The sequence below is a fragment of the Solea solea genome, chromosome 3, assembly GCF_958295425.1.
Source record: "Solea solea chromosome 3, fSolSol10.1, whole genome shotgun sequence".
NCBI classification, from domain to species: domain Eukaryota; kingdom Metazoa; phylum Chordata; class Actinopteri; order Pleuronectiformes; family Soleidae; genus Solea; species Solea solea.
Window position 1 is genome coordinate 24691045 of NC_081136.1, and position 20648 is coordinate 24711692.

At 41.9% G+C, this 20648-nt stretch overlaps 1 protein-coding gene and 3 non-coding genes across 5 annotated transcripts; all 4 read left to right on the top strand.

Moving 5' to 3' along the window:
• The first annotated feature begins 2882 nt into the window (after positions 1 to 2882).
• slc25a3a (solute carrier family 25 member 3a) lies at positions 2883 to 11181 on the top strand. Of its 2 annotated transcripts, none has more exons than XM_058625552.1 (8): positions 2883 to 3041; positions 3542 to 3708; positions 4735 to 4859; positions 6740 to 6919; positions 8360 to 8541; positions 8894 to 9066; positions 9743 to 9853; positions 10693 to 11181. In XM_058625552.1, the coding sequence occupies exons 2-8, from the start codon at positions 3567 to 3569 to the stop codon at positions 10851 to 10853; spliced, it is 1074 nt and encodes a 357-aa protein (XP_058481535.1). In that variant the 5' UTR covers positions 2883 to 3041; positions 3542 to 3566; the 3' UTR covers positions 10854 to 11181. The 2 variants fall into 2 exon arrangements, with proteins under 2 accessions (XP_058481535.1, XP_058481536.1); XM_058625553.1 differs by lacking the exon at positions 4735 to 4859 and adding an exon at positions 5932 to 6056.
• Positions 7811 to 8011, top strand: LOC131457375 (small nucleolar RNA SNORA53). Its single transcript, XR_009240022.1, has one exon. It is a non-coding gene; the product is annotated as a small nucleolar RNA SNORA53 (small nucleolar RNA).
• Positions 8620 to 8820, top strand: LOC131457374 (small nucleolar RNA SNORA53). The gene has a single exon (XR_009240021.1). It is a non-coding gene; the product is annotated as a small nucleolar RNA SNORA53 (small nucleolar RNA).
• LOC131457376 (small nucleolar RNA SNORA53) lies at positions 9899 to 10099 on the top strand. The gene has a single exon (XR_009240023.1). It is a non-coding gene; the product is annotated as a small nucleolar RNA SNORA53 (small nucleolar RNA).
• Positions 11182 to 20648: the final 9467 nt, after the last annotated feature.

Consider the following 20648-nt stretch of genomic DNA (forward strand, 5'->3'; position numbering starts at 1 on the left):
AGCCGAGACTAAATTTGGATTGCCCCCGTATTCTAGCCCTTACGGTAGAAGCGCTAAAAAGCACAGATGCACATGCAGTGTTAGGGACATTTGACATTTGACAAATATGAGGGAATATGATGTTTTATTTAATATGGGGCCATTAAAAAACATTAATTTATTGCGCCATGAGTTGACGAAACTGAATCAGTCTTGCCCCTGTTAACAGGTTCCACCTCAGTCTGAATAAAGTTTAATTATAAGGGGAGTGTCACACCTGTAAGGATCACAATTCTTAAGTGATGTGTTATTTTTTTTAAAGTTTGCATGTGTAAATAAGAATTCTACATTTTAACTTTCAGGTTCATCCAACAGTATTTATAGGAGAAGCCTTACAACACCCCATCATTTAAGGCTCTAATTACAGATGCCGGTTCTGTGGCAAAGTAGGAGAATTTGCATATGTTGTGGCACATATGCAGACCCACCAGAAGACAGCAGTTGTACCTGGAGGTATTTGTCAGTTCAAATGTTGCAAAATTTGAGAAATGTACAAATTACTAGTAATGTTAAGCATTTTTTGTGTAGAATTTTATTATTATCAATATTCAATCTGTTTTACCATAATGAATTTTGATAAATTTCAAATGTGTACATTCATATTACAAAAATCAAATTTGAACATGTTATAGAAAATTAAATGTTCCATTATTTCTGGAAAGGACCTGAAAATCAGGGTTCAGGACATCTCTGACTATCCACATTCTGATAATCAATCTGTTTTCCTGTATCAATTTTGAGAAATGTCATATTAAATTAAATTAAATTAAATTAAATAGAAGATCTATACTATTCCATAATATCTGGCAATGTGGAGATGTGGAACCTTAAATTTGAAATTTCTCTAAAATGATACAGTAAAACTGGTTGATTTTCAGAATCTGGGTAGTCACTGATGTACTGATATGTAAGTGGATATGTAATTGGTTTAATTAAAAAAACAAACAAACAAATGAACATACAGATGGGGACTATATCATTTGCTTTTAGAACTAAGTATATATGAGTAGTGGTTTTCTTTGTGGTTTCTCTTTGTTTGTAGGGTATAAAATACACAGATGCCATGGTGGATGTGTCAAAAGCCACCACTATCACTGTTGTTACTGTGGAAGGACTATAACCTACAAAAGATTATTTCTGGACCATGTTCACAAATGTGAACATCCATCTTGGCACCCTCCAGGGCCTTCGAAGTGTCCAGTCACTCAGTCTCAGGCATTTCTGCAGCCTCCAATGTCTCTGCGCCATCTCAGCACATCCCTGCACCTCTGCAGCCTCCAGTGTGCAGTGCATTACAACTCAGAAAACAACTTCCTGTCCAACAGTTATACTACTGTCGAACAGAGATGACACACCTGCCACAAATACTCCCAAAACAATCTCTCAGAGCCATGTAAAAGTATTCAAGTCACTTTCCAAAAGAACAACATGCACATTCTGTAATTTAGTTGTGAACAAGAAAAATATCAAAGTACACATTCAAAGACGTCACTCGTCATCAAGGATAGATATAACAGCAAATCACCATCTTCCATCCCAATGCATAGACCCTAAGAAAGGCATTTTTGCTGTTGCAAGATCCTTTTCTGGACCACGGCACCCTATACATGTACAAAAATGTACCTCAGGTAACAATCATCAAATAAGCTGTGAGCTCGAGCAATGCCAACAGGCATCAGAGTTTTACAGAAGACGTGGTTTAATGGGATTTCAGTGCATCCATGTAGAGTCACTGTCATACTGTCCTGTTTCATCCAAACCAGACATTGCACTAAAGGAAGAGATCCTTTCCGATATGGTGAGAAGACAGTGGACTTCTAACGAGACAAAAAAGCTGTGCCTCACTAGAAAGGAAATAGCACAGAGTGAGAGCTGCCCACTGAGCATAGAGGTAACTTATGGCAGTGTAAAGTCCAAAATATATGTGTCAGTACCTCATATTATTCTTGGTTAGGGAGAGTAATTGTATGTTTTGACAAAAAAAGAAATACTTGGCACTGCTCATGCTCCGAACCAAGCAACTCGTGTCCTCATATGTTAATCGCAAAATGGCACTTGAACCAGACCTGACCTAGACTTTTCCAAAGGGTCAGAAGCACAGACAATGATGTGTGTGGCATCTTTGCAGAATCTGCTCCTGAAGATGTGCACAAGACTGATGAAATGACGTGAGTGACTTTTTCTGCTGTCCTCTTAGGGTTTTTGATGCAAAGCACCTCTGGTGGACAAAATACTGAACCCCCTAATGCCTCACAAAGTCTGTGACTTAATAAAGATGTTCAAATACAAGTACATTTACCATAAATGGGTTAATTGTTACTGTTACTGTGAAAATGTAATGCATTGTCTTTTGCACAGAAAATGTTCTGACAAGTTTAAGAGTAAAATTAATTAATTAATTAATATTTGTGGCACTCTATTGCTGTGTAGTATTTCAGTGTTTGATCTCGAAGTAATTCAAAAGTATGAAGATTACATTTGTATTCTAATGGATTATGTTTGTCTTCCAAAAATCTTTGTGTAATTTGTATTTATTTATAACTGACTACATTTCTGATTATTCGGATTCAAAGCTAGGTAGATATACATTTGCAAAAGACAAGAAATTCTGACAGAAAGTGTAGTTTGTATTGACATTAAAGACACAGGTCTTTCATGTTAAAGCATTTTGAAAGGCAGAATGGCTCAAAATGAAGAACTTTGAACTGCAATGGATTGGGAGCTTTTTAAATGTGATTAAAGAAATTCTAACTGAGGTGGGCAGCGTTTCACCTCTCATTGTGCAACCTGTCGAAAATTATTAGAATAAGACTTTGTAGTGTCAAATCGGTTTATAGTCACACCTACTTGTAGTCCCGCTCCCTCTGCTGCAGCTTTCAGATGACGGAGCCGCCGCTTCTGTGACGTCAAGAGAGGACAAATCATTGTACAGAGAGGTCATTCAGCCTCTTTGAGCCGCCGGTTGCAGCTAAGCGGAGGCGCCATCTTAAGACTCAAGCAGAGTGAGTGCTTTAATTCATTTAAAACCGTTCATATGGGAAATGATGGGGTGGCTCCGTTTGAAGAGCTCGCGTTTCTACTGGGATTCGTTTTCGGTTAAGCTGTGTTATTTTATGCGCCTTATTGAAGACCTTCCACCTTGACGTGGCTAGGTTGGGTTAGCACGCACTTTAGCGTAGCATGTTAGCATCCATGCAAAGACTGGGGAATGCTTGATAAACGTGGAGGGACACGCATTGACATTTTCACTTAGGTTTCACACATGGCCGGTGACTGTATATTAGCTTTTCTTGATGTGATGTGATTCTCTATTCAGCTTAATTTTGTGAACTCTGCTTATGGTTAGCATGTCCTGCTTTAAGTCATTCTGACTCACACTTTACAGCTAACTAGCACGTGACGTCAAGTCCCGGTGAATGCGTGGGGGGCGGGTTGTGTTACCAGTCGCCGCTGCTAGATAGCTGAACTCGCTCAAATTAACCAGTTGCTCATTGCACCGCAGCTCCGCCAGCAGTCAGGACGCAACTATGTACCCGACTGCTTTGACGCAAATGGCCCGGGGTAACCCGTTCAGCGCCCCCCTGTTCAGCCTCCAGAAAGTGGAAGAACCGCAGCAGAGCCTCCATGGACAGAAGACCCGCAGACTGGCAGCAGCCGCCACCTCAGACGGTAACCAGCAAACAACTTTAAGGCCGACTATAGGTTTAGCGCTAGCTGCGTTAGCGTAGCCGGGTACATCCTCCCGCTTATGACCAACCTTCAATGCATAATGTGTTCATAATCATGCACAGGTGACGGTGTGTGTGCACTGTTAATAATGATCCAGTTTAGTTGGACGTTATGTATAATGAAGGATATAAATGTAAAGTCAGGTAGGCTAGGCCTGCACAGCCTGTCTGTGGAGGACAAGGAAGGACAAAGTAGAAATTTGCCCTTGCTCAGCGGCTAATTGTATTTGGTTTATCGCTATTTGTTAGGCATTGGATTTGATCCAAATCCGATTGGTTTCTGTAATGAGCATGCAATATTTAATGTGCAAGTTGCACAACTTTGTACTTCTGCACATGCATGTGACCCCTCTCTATGAGCTGCTCGGGACACCAAGAACGAACTGTCCTAGTCTGAACATTTATTAGTGTTTTAAAAACGTCCCTCTGATTATACAAGAGTAATTCAACTAGATATAAACAGATTTACCTAGTCAAGCAGGTCTTTTATATTACAGTAATTGGATTCTTACTACGAACATTTTTTTCAGAGAAGTTAACATGTTTTAGTTAAATTTTAATTAACTATTGCAAAGTATAGCTGGTTTGAAGATTGACATCCATAAATGTTGTCAATGACTGTCGGTGGTGTTTGTTTCTAGCAGTTGTGAGGTTGTCTATAACCAAACAGAAGTGGTACATTTTGATCATATTCGTCACTTGGGAGTGGATCTACTTTGGCTAGACAATAATCAAGCTTACCTGGCTTTGTTTTCAGTCAAAACAAATATTGCATAATAAGTAGTTGTCTGGTCAATGAGTTGGGTTTCTACTTTCTGTTTGTAGCTGGTACAGCATCTTAGTCCATCTTTTTTTTTTTGCCAGCATGAACTTTCAAACATTGATCAGTGAGACATCCAGACTTAAACCTTTATTCCCCCTTAGTTCACATATACACATGTATTAAAACATCCCTGTGTTTCTTCAGAGGGTGACAGTTGTGAGTTCGGCTCACAGAAGTATTTCATCCTATGTGGCTTTGGTGGGATTCTGAGCTGTGGCACCACACACACAGCTGTCGTTCCCCTTGATCTGGTCAAATGCAGAATGCAGGTCTGTCTCCTTGGCTTGGAGCCCTTTTCTTAATGTCGTACCCCGCCTCTCCATAACCGTGTGGTCCTTTTTTTTTTTTTTAATACACCAATATGCATGGGAGAAATTGTGTCAGCCAAGATGTGACGTCATACTGTCATGTATTGATTTCCATGACGGTGAAGTGTTGGAGTGATCATAACAGCCGCATGATTCTGCACCAGTGTTCCTGTGTGTTGAATGGTCACTGCCCTTGTCAACCCCGCCACCTCTCGCATACATTCAGTCCTCAGTAGAGGACTCGAGTAAGTGAAGGTCAGAAATGTCAAACCTCATGGAGAATATGGGCGGACTGTTCACTGTGCTCATTAACACACTGACAAACATTTTTCTGTCAGGTAAGACTATAGTAAAGAAAATCAATTATAAACAAATGCAGATGTGTTTTGAGTAAATGTGATTATTATCAATCATATGTATATCATTCTTGATTTATTTAAATCTCAATCTCCTGACCACATTGATGTTTTGCATTTTAGACAGACTACTATTTGAACCATGCATCTAAAATGTTCAGATCCGTCCACATTTAGAGTGATTAGCATCTTTTCTGCACCACTGGACATATAATTTAATTGTAAAAAATAATATTTATAGATGAGTTAAATATGGTCATTTAACTTTCTCCAAGTTACTGCCATTATTTACATTGTTTGGTAAGATTAATGAAAACCAGTAGCTGCATTAAGAATGATAAACATTTCTAAATTTGTGGCTTTAAAAGGGATCAGCAGTACGGAAATTATTCTGTACCGAATGTCCTGTCTTGTAAAGCACCTCTGTGGTCTTAGTTCATACTCGGATCATGTGTACATTAATTTTTCTTGTTGGTGTGATCATAATAAATGGTGGCATGTTCATGGCAGAGCCATTATAATGAAGAGTCGTGGCACTGAGTTCTAAAAGTCTAAAGCAAGGGTTTGCTAGTGTTAACAGTGACAACTCTTCCTTATGAGGCTCTGGTTTTGTGATGATTTATTTTGTCGCATGTGACCCTGCATGTTGCATGTTTTGTGTCCCCTCCCTTTCACAGAGGGTGTCAGCTGCGAGTTTGGCTCCAATAAGTACTATGCCCTGTGTGGGTTTGGGGGTATCCTGAGCTGCGGTCTCACACACACAGCTGTGGTGCCCCTCGACCTTGTCAAGTGCCGTCTGCAGGTTTGTATAGAGGCTGAACGTCACAATGGCAAAACAAAGAACTAACATCTTCAACAGTTTGAGTGTATTTTACTGTGCAAACTATTGGACAAACTAATTTGATCCCCAGCATTAGACAGTTTTAAACAAATAAATAAATTTTTGAGTGGCAATAGACAAGTGTTTATCCTTAACTTATGAAGTATTGATTGTGCAACATCATGACTTAAAGCCCTGGTGTACCACGGGCCGTATTGTGAGCCTTATATTCAGTTCAGGGACTGTCAGATGGAGTCTGCACACCCCATCCACTGTAGTGGGAAAGTGCCGTATCATTAATGCACTTGTCAGGTTTGGCAGATGGGCAATTAGATAGGGGTGTCGCGATCTCAATTGTAAATCAGTGATACTGGCAGTGTAAGACAACTGGCCCAGCTGGGGAAAAAATTGGGTGTTGAAAAATTGTCTAATGCCACATAAAGATTTGTCATTTGAAATCTCATTTACATTATCTTAACTCATAGCCTTAGTGTTGGAAAATGAACTTTCCTGAACTAAACAATCCATTTGAATCACGGAGGACATAGAAGTAAAACAAGTAGACTTTAAATAGTCCACTAGCTTATTTTGCCGTACATACTGAGAGCTTCAGCTCCCAATCGCTTATTGTCCTCTGAGCTCACTAAATTGTTTTTCCTCCTCAGGTGGACCCAGATAAATATAAGAGCATTGGCAAAGGCTTTTCAGTGACCATAAGGGAAGATGGTGTCAGGGGCTTGGCAAAGGGCTGGGCTCCCACCTTCATCGGCTACTCCATGCAGGGACTGTGCAAGTTTGGCTTCTACGAAGTGTTCAAGGTCTTCTACAGTGATCTGCTGGGAGAGGTGAGTCCACACACTAATCTACTCTGATGTATAAATACTGATACTTGCATGACGTAACTTAAAGTGATGAAGGAACTCGACAAACCAGCACAGGGTTATTGTTACTATTAAATAATCATACTTGCTAAATGCCACATACTCAAAGGAGTCACCTGTCAGTGGATCTTGTGGGATGTGTTATCATGTCAAAGGAACCATTTTAAATTGTTAAATAACATTTAAAATTAAATGGTAAAAAAAAACACATATTGCATATTTTGACTGTTTTGATTATCTTTTTTGTAATGAGACTAGAGCTGCAACTAACGATTATCTTCATAATCGATTAATCTGTTGATTATTTTCTCGATTAATCGTTTGGTCTATAAAGTATCAGAAAACCTTAAAAAAAAATGTTGGTGTAATGACGTTATCAAATGTCTTGTTTTGTCCACAAACCAAAATGATTAACTTTTAATGATTTTTGTTATATGGAGTAAAGAAATGAAGAAAATACTCATTTAATAAGCTTAGACAATCGGAAATCTTGTTTTAATCATGAAAAAAGCTTTGAGTCAATCGATTATTAAAATCGGTTAATAATTGATTAATTGTTTCAGCTCTTGAAGAGACTTGAATGTATTTAAGCTTCACAAGTGTTATTAGAGTCACTCCCTGGTGATGCAAATCCGGTTGTTTTACACTCCACTCCTGAAGGTGGCAGTAATGCACCCTTGAGCTGTTAAAAACTCAATTCTGATGTAGTGTTGCCATGCTATTTTCCATGCACATCAGGTGGCATTGACTTCTTTTTTTTTTTGTACTACATTCACAATTGCTCTGTTCACTTCAAACTTGGACCCAAAGGTCTGTATCTACAGAATCCAATGGTCATGATTTTAAAGTTCGATCAACACGCTCCTTAGATCCACCTCTGGAGGGCGCTGTTCTCAGAGCAGTGCTCCTCAGCAGCTTTCTGGCTGTACAGTTGGAGGTGCTTGAGTCATTGGCGTGTGAGAACAGTCTACCTGTCCTCCAGCTCACCTGCATCACTGGCAGCTGTCCTTTACAGACGGTCGTCTCCCAGTGCTGCAAACCTGGAGGACGGACACACACTGCATGCTGGTTTATGTATTGTTTGAAGTCACTGAAGGAATCTGGCTCTGGATTATTGACTGTGGCTGCAGTCATGCTGTAAAACAGTACAACTGAACCAACTGAGATGGTTTTGATGTTGGTCGTAGACAATTCTGGGCTATGGCTGAAACTGTGCAGGCTAAATTGAACTTAGCCGTCATTAATTCAGTAATTTCCACGTAATTTGTGGATGAAGTTGGACTATTGTCAGCTCCAGTGTGAACTTGGGCTCACCAAATAATCTAAAAAAAAATTTGTACTACATTCACAATTGCTCTGTTCACTTCAACTCTCTGACCATTTGTTGTGTGGCCGCACTAACAGGAGAATACCTATCTGTGGAGGACATCGCTGTACCTGGCTGCCTCTGCCAGCGCAGAGTTCTTTGCCGACATCGCTCTGGCTCCTATGGAGGCTGTCAAAGTTCGTGTCCAGACCCAGCCAGGCTACGCTAACACCCTCAGACAAGCTGTTCCCAAGATGTACGCAGAGGAGGGAATCTGGGCGTAAGTGGTCACTTCCAGTATTCAGATGTCTTTTCAAAATGGCTACATCTGTGAAAAGTCTGCATGTTTTTTGATAACAACACGCTCCTTAGATCCACCTCTGGAGGGCACTGTTCTCAGAGCAGTGCTCCTCGGCAGCTTTCTGGCTGTACAGTTGGAGGTGCTTGAGTCATTGGCGTGTGAGAATAGTCTACCTGTCCTCCAGCTCACCTGCATCACTGGCAACTGTCCTTTACAGACAGTCGTCTCCCAGTGCTGCAAACCTGGAGGACGGACACTGAGCAAAGCGAGCACCAACTTAATAAATTGCCACTGATCGGTAAAACGAATAACACTACTGCTGTAACTTCAGGTTCTACAAGGGTGTGGTTCCCCTGTGGATGAGACAGATCCCCTACACAATGATGAAGTTTGCCTGCTTCGAGCGCACAGTCGAGTTGCTCTACAAGTTTGTTGTTCCCAAACCTCGCAGCGAGTGCAGCAAATCTGAGCAGCTGGTGGTCACATTTGTGGCCGGTTACATCGGTGAGTAACAAAACCCGCACTGTCTGCATCCACTTGACATTTCACAAATGCAATCTTGTGTTTTTGCGGAAGTTAGGGCTTTTAAATGTGGTCTTCAAATCTGTTTTAAGCAAATAAGTGTGCATTCCGGCTCCCTTTTACTTTTCTGCTGCCACAAAGATGCAAAGTAGAGCTGCAACTAACGATTATTTTGATACCGGATTAATCTGTCGCTTATTTTATCGATTAAACGTTTGGTCCATAAAATCTCAGAAAACTTTAAAAAATGTTGATCGTTCGTCAAATCTGGAAAGGATGTTCTCAAATGTCTTGTTTTGTCCACAAAATAAAATGATTCACCTTTAAGGATTTCTTTGTTATCCAGAGCAAAGAAATTATGAAATATTCACCTCTAAGTAGTTTAAACAATCAGAAATCTATTTTTAATCATTTAATAATCGATTAATTGTTTCAGCTCTAATGCAAAGTATAATTGGACACATCGGTGGAATCTTAACAACCTAAAAAAAGCTTTGTTTGGTATTTTTTTTAACTTAAATTCACCTGTTGTACAGCTATCCACTGCAAACACACATCTGTGTTTATTTATTACACATTGCATGTTGATGGGCCAACGTATGTGGCATTGTCAACATTAATGTTTTCGTTTTAACATTTGTTCCCTCTCTCTGTGCAGCTGGTGTGTTCTGTGCCATCGTGTCTCACCCTGCTGACTCTGTGGTGTCTGTGCTGAACAAGGAGAAGGGCAGCACTGCTGTCCAGGTCCTCAAGAAACTTGGACCCAAAGGTCTGTATCTACAGAATCCAGCGTTCATGATTTTAAAGTTTGATCAACACGCTCCTTAGATCCACCTCTGGAGGGCGCTGTTCTCAGAGCAGTGCTCCTCAGCAGCTTTCTGGCTGTACAGTTGGAGGTGCTTGAGTCATTGGCGTGTGAGAACAGTCTACCTGTCCTCCAGCTCACCTGCATCACTGGCAGCTGTCCTTTACAGACAGTCATCCCCCAGTGCTGCAAACCTGGAGGACGGACACACACTGCATGCTGGTTTATGTGTTGTTTGAAGTCACTGAAGGAATCTGGCTCTGGATTATTGACTGTGGCTGCAGTCATGCTGTAAAACAGTACAACTGAACCAACTGAGATGGTTTTGATGTTGGTCATCTTCAATCATTGTGTAGACAAGTCTGGGCTATGGCTGAAACTATGCAGGCTAAAATGAACTAAGCCGTCATTCAGTAATTTCCACGTGTTTTGTGGATGAAGTTAGACTATTGTCAGCTCCAGTGTGAACTAGGGCTCACCAATTAATCGCAATTTTATCAAATATAGTTTTAAATAAATTATTTACTTGATCTATACATACCGTGTTCTACAGACTGAAGAGAACGTCTTTGTTTCTCACAGATCTGCACAGATATCACACAAGTTTCCTCTGATATCGTGAATCATATCTCAATTCCTGTCAAAACAATGGCAATTAGATATTTATTCAAAACTGTTCATGTGTGAACCCAGCTGAGTCTGTTGCCATGTTTCTGATGTCATTAAATGCTTTATCACGGTGAGGACTTGGGTTGAATTTGGCTGTTTGTTAATCCCGTTTATCTCATCGTGTCTGTGCTTAGGTGTGTGGAAGGGTCTGGTTGCCCGTATCATCATGATCGGTACACTGACCGCACTGCAGTGGTTCATCTACGACTCCGTCAAGGTGTACTTCCGCCTGCCCCGCCCTCCTCCCCCCGAGATGCCCGAGTCCCTGAAGAAGAAGCTCGGCCTCACAGAGTAAAAAGAAAAACCTCAGCCTCTCCTTCATTCCTTTAATTGAGCCTCAGCCTCCAGCCGACTCATCTGTATTCCCAGGTCCACCGTGCACAAACAGACACACACACACACTCACACAGTAGTTTTCTATATTTATGTTGTCAGCGCAAACTGCTCTGCAAAGAGAGCACCTCTGCTGCTACTCCTGTATATTTGAGAAGAACCACAACGATGGGGCTGTAGCTCTCGGCTTACCAAGAGTACCAACATGGAAATATTCACCCGTTTGGTTTTATCGGTTTGTCAGTAGTTAAAAATGTGGATATTCTAATAAAACAAAATTCCCTCAAACATCTCCCCTGCTCTGTCTTTTTACTACATTTGTGTACAGCTTTTAATTAGCATGGAACCCCAGTGTATTGGCTCAGCAGGAAGACGTGTGCAGGCAACACAACTGGTTCTGGACACAATAGCTATGCCTCAATCCAAGGGGTGCATCCTCCTGAGTGACTCAGTCGGCTGCTCATTCAGGAGGAGAAGGAAGTCGGTCACTGTAAGAGGAAAAACTTCTTAGCAACTTACATTCCTAAGCACAAACCTAACAACTTTGTATAGACAAGCTGAAACTGGCAAATCCAAGGCCTGTGTAACCCTGGCACCCGCAATTTATCTACAGTGTTCCTCATATCTTTGTTGAACCTAAACTAACTGGGGCAGAGGACCGATAACACAACTAGGACGTCCTCCCTAAGGTCGACTTGGTATCAGCAGAGAAAGGCGCCAGACGTCTCTTCCCCTCCTCCCCAAAACCATCATATTCACAGGCAGAATGACAGGATGCCCGGCTGTTAACATCTTTGTTCATGTTTGGCATTGTCTCAGTTTTCAAATCATCACTGACTCAAGACATTCAAATCTTAGTCGTCTCACCTGATAATCGAATCTCTGCAGCAACTGTGTGAAATGAGACGGTTTATTCGACATAACTCATGGGTTCTTATAAATTCTGGCAGGCTGTACACTTGAGGTTCAGCGCTGCCCTCCACAGTTAAGTCCTCAATCACAGTTCTTCTTGCCCCTCAAAGCCTGACTGCTGGTTTTAGCCATAATCAGCCAAAACACCCTAAAAACCAGATTGTGTAAAATGTAAAATAAATCTAAAATGTTTTGGTTTTCAATGTAGTTATAGACCTTATAGTACAACAATGAATTGCCTTACATGGTACGTTCCTGAAATATGATTTACAAATGTAACTTGTCTCCACACAGATTTTGTTTTGAACACAATTTGTAGAAAAACAAAACCCTTTCTCTGATGGCAGAAAGAGATGCATTGAAATTCCTTGGTAAGTCCCTGTCGATATGAAATGATAAAAGCTTTAAAATTATATTTAACTAATAAATATCCAGACAACTTTAAGTCCATTCTTGTGTTGTAATAAAAGGTTTACATAAATGCTCGGGTGTGTAAAAGCTGGTAGATGGATCCAAAATTCAGACTTTTTAAAAACGTTTAAAATTATTTGCTTGTCTTCACAAAAATTACTTTGACCGTATTAAGTGCCTCATTCTAAAAACAGGTGAACTGACTGGGCAGTTTTAAGACATGAGTAACCATATGGGGCAAATTAGTTTAACTCAGACCTATTAGACAGCTGAAGAACTAAATACAATAAACACTACAGTAAAATGTCATTTTGTGCCAAGTTTAAGTTGCAGAGCTGTCACGTTAGACAGGAAAAAAGGGAGAGAATTTCATGTGTGTGTGTGTGTGTGTGTGTGTGTGTATATATATATATATATATATATATATATATATATAATTATTTTTTTTCTGCTATATAAACTTTTGTGTCATTATTTACAGAACATACTTAGGCACGAGCTAGAAATGCTACTATGAGTGGAAAAAAAGGCACATTTAAAACCACAGTTGTGATAAAACTCAGGTTTTGTTGACATGACACAAAATCATTTTTGAAATATTCACAAAAATACCTCACAATATTAATGATCTTAAAAGAATGTATATCTAAAATAATTGGAACACTGGGCCCTTTTCCCTACAGCCATTTTCACCAGGTTATTAGCAGTGCGTTAGAGAGCTTTGAACTGTAGGGGGCAGCACTGCGTCTCTGCGTGTGCAGCATGCTGGGAATTATTATTAGAACAGTGATGGTCATTCCATACAAGTCAGGATAGTGAGTCAGCATGCACACTGAAACAGGAAGCTAAATGGAACGTGGCCGTCATTGCTTTGATTATTTGACCTTTCAAAATGGCTGCAGTTCAAAGGGCCCTTTTGCTTTTGTTGTGAAATGAACTGAGCCACTGTAGATGGAATAGCCTGAGGTCACGGTGTCTTATAATCTGCAGCTTTTTTATTATTGACTGGTAATTTGCGTGCGTATCAGTTATAAAACCATAACACCACAGGGAGAAGATGAATCCTCCTCTCACTTGCTGTACTCCACCACTAGAGGGTGTCCTCTCCTCACTTCACCAGATTTACTGTTAAGTGGCGCAGTGAACTGTCCTTTTAGCTCAGTTGATCAAGGACACTTTTAATTAAAAGGCCTGAAATAATTCATAGATACTTTCGAGGTGAACAATATATCCTTAAATTATTGAAAATGAAAATATTTTAATCTTGTTTGACTAAGAAAAGAGAAGAACCTCTGGTCTAGGTTGACTAGATGGCATTGAATTAAAATGGCAGCAATTTAATTAAATTGATCTGATTCGGAAAATTATTTTCCAGGTTTTGGTAAAAAACATTTTTTTTTTTTACCAAATTCATGTCTGTATGTGTACATACAGTACATGTTTCTTCTTGGCTGTCCGTCATGTTCTATCACACCTGCCAATTGCTATACATGGATTAAGACTTGCTTTTATGGTTCAGTTTAGGCATTTAGTTGTAATGGTTCAGGTAAGGGACCAGGGAATGCAGCCGTGCGTGTGCATCGTGTGCTGCTTGTCGTCGTTAATATCCAATTTGTTGTTGTTTTTCTTTTTCCATCGCACTGGCAAACAACTTCCGTTCTGTCGGGGAAAAACACTGCGTCCCTCACAGCACTGCAGGGTGAGGTTGCAAGGGGTCATGGGAAATGGAGTCCATTTACTTGTTCCCCTGTCTGTGAGGTCACAGTGTCATCGCCGCCGCCTCGTTGAATAAAACATCAGCACAGGCAATGATAAAAAAAAAAAAAACTCCACTTTTGCACGCAGCTGTCATTTCCACATTTAGAGCGCACCTGTGACTTGGACGAGTGTGTGTGTGTGAGTGTGTGTGAGAGAGGGAGAGAGCTTCGTATAACGGCGACGTGTCCACTCACACGTCCTCCATCTCCGGCACATGATTGAAACAGCTGGTCAGAGTTCCATCCTCACCGTCACCCTTTGTATTATCACATAAAAACAATGTTTCCATCTCACTGAGCCAAGTCTGGACGCATCGAGCAGAGCAGAGTGACCCGCTCGGCCTTCAGCTTTCACGGGTCATCGCCATTTTGCTTATATCTACGACAGAGGAAATATATTTATAAAACAACGCAGGCAGTATCTGTATTCATTTACTTTGCTTAATATTAGTGTCGAAGATCAGAACACAAGTTGCCTTTTTTCTTCTTCTTTTCTTTCAAGTCAGAGAGAATTCAATTTGTGTATCATATCATTCACTGCAACAAGAAGCCTTTCTGCATGGAGTTTGCATGTTCTCCCCGTGTGTCCGGCTTCCTCCCGCAGTCCAAAAAAACATGCAATATTGGGATGAGGTAAATTGGACACTCTAAATTGAGCATAGGTGCGAGTGTGAGAGTGAATGGTTGTTTGTGGCCCTGTGATGGACTCGCCAACGCGCCGTATGTCAGCTGAGATTGCCACAGCTCCCCCCCGCGACCCTCATGTGGAGGATAAAGCGGTAGAAGATAGATGGATGGACGGATGATTCACTGCCCCCAGAGGCCAGAAATTGCGCTACATATTAACCTCTGGGCAATTTAGAGCATCGCACCTGCGGGTGGCTGTAAAGCGGGAGCGCATGCTGAGCAAATGTTTACATGTACTTTAAAAGTGCGTCAGACTAGCACAGTAAACACACCCACTGGCTCTTTCCAGGAAAGTGAGCGTCAGCCCGAAAGACGGGGAAATGCACTGTTCCTCAGCTTGGGACGGTCGAGTGACCCCATCACTGGGGAAACGCTTTAGCCTCTGGACGTGTTCTGACAACACTGTGCATGAACCACTTCATGCGGAGCAGAGCAAAGCCTTAAAGCCGCAGTAGGCGGGAACGCTAGAGCGTTAGTCGATTGTTGGGTTTCGTCTCCAGGTTCGCTAACGATTGGAGATGGAGGCTCTCTGTCCTGAGCCCCTCCCACCCGGATGAACACAGATGCACACGCTTCGTAAACTGACTGATGACCTGAGGTGACCTCTCCATCTCTGTAAGTAGCGACACTACGTCACTACTGAGTCTTTTCCTTTTTTGAAGTTGCCTTTTAAGTGCAGAACAGCCAATGAGAGCAACCTTCTCTGCCTGAACTGCGCCGGGATTGGTCGAAGTCCCTCATCAGAGGCCAGATTTTTACAAAAAAGCTGGACACAGAGTGCAGAGGAAGTGTCGTTCCGTCACTCTTCACATCATTTGCATTATATTAAAGGGTTATTATGGAATTATTGATCAGTAATGACAAAAAAATTGGTTGCCTACCCCAGCTTTAACCTGTTCTTCGGACTCCTATTCAAAGAAACATAATAACTGATGGTAGTTATTATGATGCCGAACTTGAATTGAAAAATAAGAAAATGCAACAGCAACAAATGAAGAAACTAACTGTGCGATCTTCAACTACAGAATAATACCAAATAAGAAGATAAACAACATATAAACGTGTGTCCTGGGTATGACATTAAACTGCATCCAGGCAGAGTGGGGAGGTACTGTATAAAAAGCGCACAGGTGACCGTTACTACGCTTAATGGAATATCCTGTGAGTAACTTCCAATATCTGGCAGTTATTGCATGTTAAAATACTGTTTTAACCATTTAAAATGAAGGAAATACAAAAGGTTTTATGTACACACCAGGTTTTGCATGTTCAATTTGAACAATAGAAAACACATTTACACGAAGATGTGTTTGAGTCTTTGTCTCTCAGTGTGCAAAAACAGGCCACTGAAACTACTGTATGTGCAGGTGTTCGTCCCGCTCTCTCTTATTCTCTGGCTTCGTGAAGCAGCACAAAGTGAAATGACTGTAATAAGAACACGTTGGCACTTCGACGGGGAAATACTCCACTTTTAGAGACCGCTGGAATTCGTCCAGTAGCACAAACCGCCGCGTCACTACGGCAATGCAAAGTGCACGCTTGGTGTTAAAGGGTTTAAATATGACACTATTCATACTGTACTCTGGTCGTTGATTTATCATAATCTGTTGCAAAGAGCCTGGTCAAGGTTATATAAGCAGCATTGATCCACTGCACATGAATGTGCTCAGTTCTTTCATACAGTGAGCTCAGTGGTCTCATTGCTGTAAACACGGAAGTCAGACGGTGTACGTGAGTGTCACACACCTCATTTACACTGTGTACAAAGCATAATCTGCATATAAATAGTGTAATGTAATCTTCCAATAAGTTGATACATATGTATATATACATACGTATATGTATATATATACAGTATATATGCATATATATATAGTATATATATATATACATATATATGTATAGTTTCTAGTGTAAAAACGAAACTATAATTCCTGAAAAGAGGCGTGAGTGGAGCAGTCCTCTGTTTGTTGCATTCTGCAGTCTCACCATTAGATGTCACTCATTCCTACTTACTGGACCTTTAAGGTCCAAGTGGGCTCATCTTGTAAACATGACCCATTTGAAGGCACCATTTGTCATCTCTGGTCACTTTGATCCTCAGGATCACTAGATTATTCTAGTTGCCCAACATAGTTGAGCTCAGTCTTTTGACCTCTTGCTTTTGTTTAATGGGCAACCTGTGGCCAAGTGGAAAGGGAACTTGGCTTGTAACCAGAGGGTCGCTGGTTCAAATCCCCACCCGGCCAAAAGGTCTGGGGTACCCCAGATCATGGTACCCAACCCCCATTGCTCCCCCGGCGCTACTCAGTGTGGCAGCCCACTGCTCCTAATTCTAGGATGGGTCAAATGCAGAGGAATACTTTCCCTAAGGGGATTAATAAAATTATTTTATTTTATTTTATTTATTTATTTAAGATATGTATATTTATCGATCATATAAGCATAATTTCCTACTTAATGCAGTGCAGAAATGCCCATGTGTTTGTATCACATCCATCTGACGATGACTGCGTTCCGTGTGCAGTCCTGCTGATTTGTCCAGTCGCTGTGTACGTGCTGACAGAGACCACTCCGGCCTCCTGTGGAATAGTTTCCTCCCACTGTAAACCTCGGGGACGAGATGCAAGCCAGTCCTTCTCCACAGAACAGGTTTCACGTTTCAAAGTGACCCGTGGCACTCGGCCCAATATGGACAACAGGACAACAACAGGAGTGTCACTGTGGACACGGGGTCTGTGAAGAACCGTCCAACAATTTATCGGAACGTCAACAAACAACAAAAAACTGCCTGTCCATTTTAAAAGAATTGTCAAAAATCAAGATTTTTTTACGAAGGGGCAAATAATATAGGCTAGTCCACCAAGGACACTATTAACAACACTTAATGTTTGATATTAAGGGCAAACATAATTGCTCATTGTATGCAAAACAGTAAAAATAACATTACACTTTTGAAAAACAGATCCAACAACAGCAAAAAAAAACATGTCAGGAAAGAAAGTGATGGAGGAAGTTGTTCTTCCTGTTAATGTGTGCAGTTGTCAAGTTGTTTTAGCTCTAGCATTAGCCCCAGGCGAGCGGCTGACTATTGTCTTATAGGAATACTTCACCGATCTGCATTTAGCTTTGTATTACTAGAATAGGGGTAGTGTTTTTGAAAAAATGTGCTTCCGAACCTCAGTTTCCAAAAGCAGCAGATAATGTAGGTTCTAAGTAGAGCTGCGGGTACAGCACATGGTTGTTTTTGCCTCAGTACAGCACGGCTTTGTCACCTTGCTGCTCATCAACATCCACCGACGACCAGTGACTCCCTTCTAATGGCGTATCACAAAAGGTGGAAGGTAATGAATTCAATTTACTTGCATTACTGTAATTGAGCAGGTTTTTTGTGTACTTGTACCACTTTGTTTTTCAAATTTGTAATTTTACTTTTACTTAAAGGGGACATATTACGCAAAATCAACTTTTTAACCATTTTAATACTTATATTTGGGACTCTGGGGGCCCTACCAGTCACCAAAGTGTGGAAAAAGAATACTCCGTCATGTTTTCGTGGTTCCCCTAAGTGTAAGTATAGGCGATAAAACACTCGATGTTGAATTCCCTGCGTTTATGACGTCAGCATGCGCATTTCACCGCGAATGTTACCGCCCCACCAGTAAGTTTACTTCGAGAGCTTCACCTTAGCTCCACCTTGTCCCTGCGAGAGTGCAGGCGAGGGAGGAAGAGCGGTATTACGTCAACGTGGTGGGACAAGTGTGCTGTTCGTGGCTGCACAGTGGAGCACAGTGTTTTACACAAACTTCCACAGAGGATTTGATATATGAAGCTAATGTGCCGGATAAAGTCAGCAAACGTGTGTTCGCACTAGACAGCGGTCGCCGTATTTAGTCAGGGGACGTATTTCACCGACGTACAAACACACACACGTTGTTAAGAAAAGGTCACATAGAGCTCTTAACTGACCATTCTGACACGTCCTAATTAAAAATATTTGTTCAGTACGTCCTCCATGACCGGAGCACAGACTCAGTCTGATACAATCACATATACAGCGGCGAGCGGCAGTTTATGCCGCTCGCCACTGGCGATCAGCGGTGCTGCACCCTCTGTGCAGAGGTGCTGCACTCTCTGTGAAAATCAGCTGATCGCCACCGCTGATCGCCAGCGGCGAGCCGCCTAAACGGCCGCTGTATGCGACTGATCGCCAGCTCCGGTGCAGACCGGTGACTATGCTCCGGAGACCTCGCCACCGCGGCACCGCTGATCGCCACCGCGGCACCGCTGATCGCCAGCGGCGAGCCGCCTAAACGGCCGCTGTATGCGACTGATCGCCAGCTCCGGTGCAGACCGGTGACTATGCTCCGGAGACCTCGCCACCGCGGCACCGCTGATCGCCACCGCGGCACCGCTGATCGCCAGCGGCGAGCCGCCTAAACGGCCGCTGTATGCGTTGCCGCGGTGACGAGGTCTCCGGAGCATAGTCACCGGTCTGATACAGTAACATACAGCGCCAGCTTATGCAGCTCGCCAGGCGCCGCTGGCGATCAGTGGTGCTGTTCCTAAGTGTTTTTAACTGATTAACAGTTCGGCACTGTTCGGCTCGATCCTTATGTAGAACGTCTCTTCCTGTGACGGCACTCTGGCTGTTTTCTGCGCACGCTGCCATGTTGATATTGTCAGAGAACTAGTGGAGGGAGGGGGAGACGAATAGAGCTGTAAAGCGCTGTAACGAGGACAAATCAGAAACCCCCTGGAAGAAGTGGGTGTGTGTTTGCCTGTGTCTCATTTGCATGTAAAGGGACCATGCACGAAAACCGAGCGTTCTGAAAGGGGCGGGCTTAGCAGGGTTATTGAACTGCTATGATGCTTCATCCTTATGGTATTTTGACCAAGGCATGTCACTGACATGTTCATTAGGACACCAGGGAACTATTTTAATGGGGGAAATAGGGTATAATATGTCCCCTTTAAGTATTTTTTTGGAAGTACTACATTTTAAATAGAATCCGTTACCGAGTAAAACATGAGGTGAATGATGGGAACATGTGAATTGGTGCTAACTAAGGTCCCTAAGTGAGTGAAACAGTTAAAGCATGTGTGACCTTTGACCCATTTTGACTGATACATTATGTGTTTACATATTTTCCTCTGTCAGCACTTTAGTTTGTGTTTAAGTTTTGCCTTTAGTTAAAAACAATTCATGTGAGATGTGTGTCCCCTTGTCCTTTTGGCACGACACAGTAAGAACCCCAACCTTGTTAAAAAAGTCACTTTTACTCTGAGTACATTTTAAACAAGCTACGTTTTTTTACTTTAATGTACATGTACTTAAGTAAAAAAAAAAGATCAAAATAGTGGTTTTACTTGAGTAGAATATTTCAGTCTTTCCATCGCTGGTGTTTCATTGCTCTTAAAATGTTATTTCTTTCTTTCTTTCTTTCTTTCTTTCTTTCTTTCTTTTCCGTTTACCAGTGCAAATGAATGCAAATAGGAAAAAATAGAAATGAAAAGAAACAGAGCAGTGTGAAGTGGTATAGATAAATATAAATATAGATACAAATGAAAACACGTGGACTGTTCATCGATGGTGTTTGCATGCCAGAAATAAAAAAACAAATCAGAGAGTAAGCTACATTATAGAGGGTCTGTGTGTTATGTAACAGCCCGTTAGCTCCACCCTCTCCCAAATCAGCCAATCTAATCCCTTCCCCGCTCTCCCCACTCGTCACACAGCAGGAACCTCACGCACACAGACACACAAAGGCCCCGAACGCGGCTGAGCGGGCGCCTTTCAGGCATCAGCATCCTTTCATCCCATTGGACAGCGAGACAGGCCAGGACTGCGGCGTCCTATAAGGGCACCAGCCTGGATCACCACAGCCTTCGTCACCACCATCATCATCCTCATGCATGCAGCATCAGCAGCAGCAGCAGCAGCAGGGGAATGCAGGGAACAGAGTGTTCACATGCTGTTCCCTGCAACT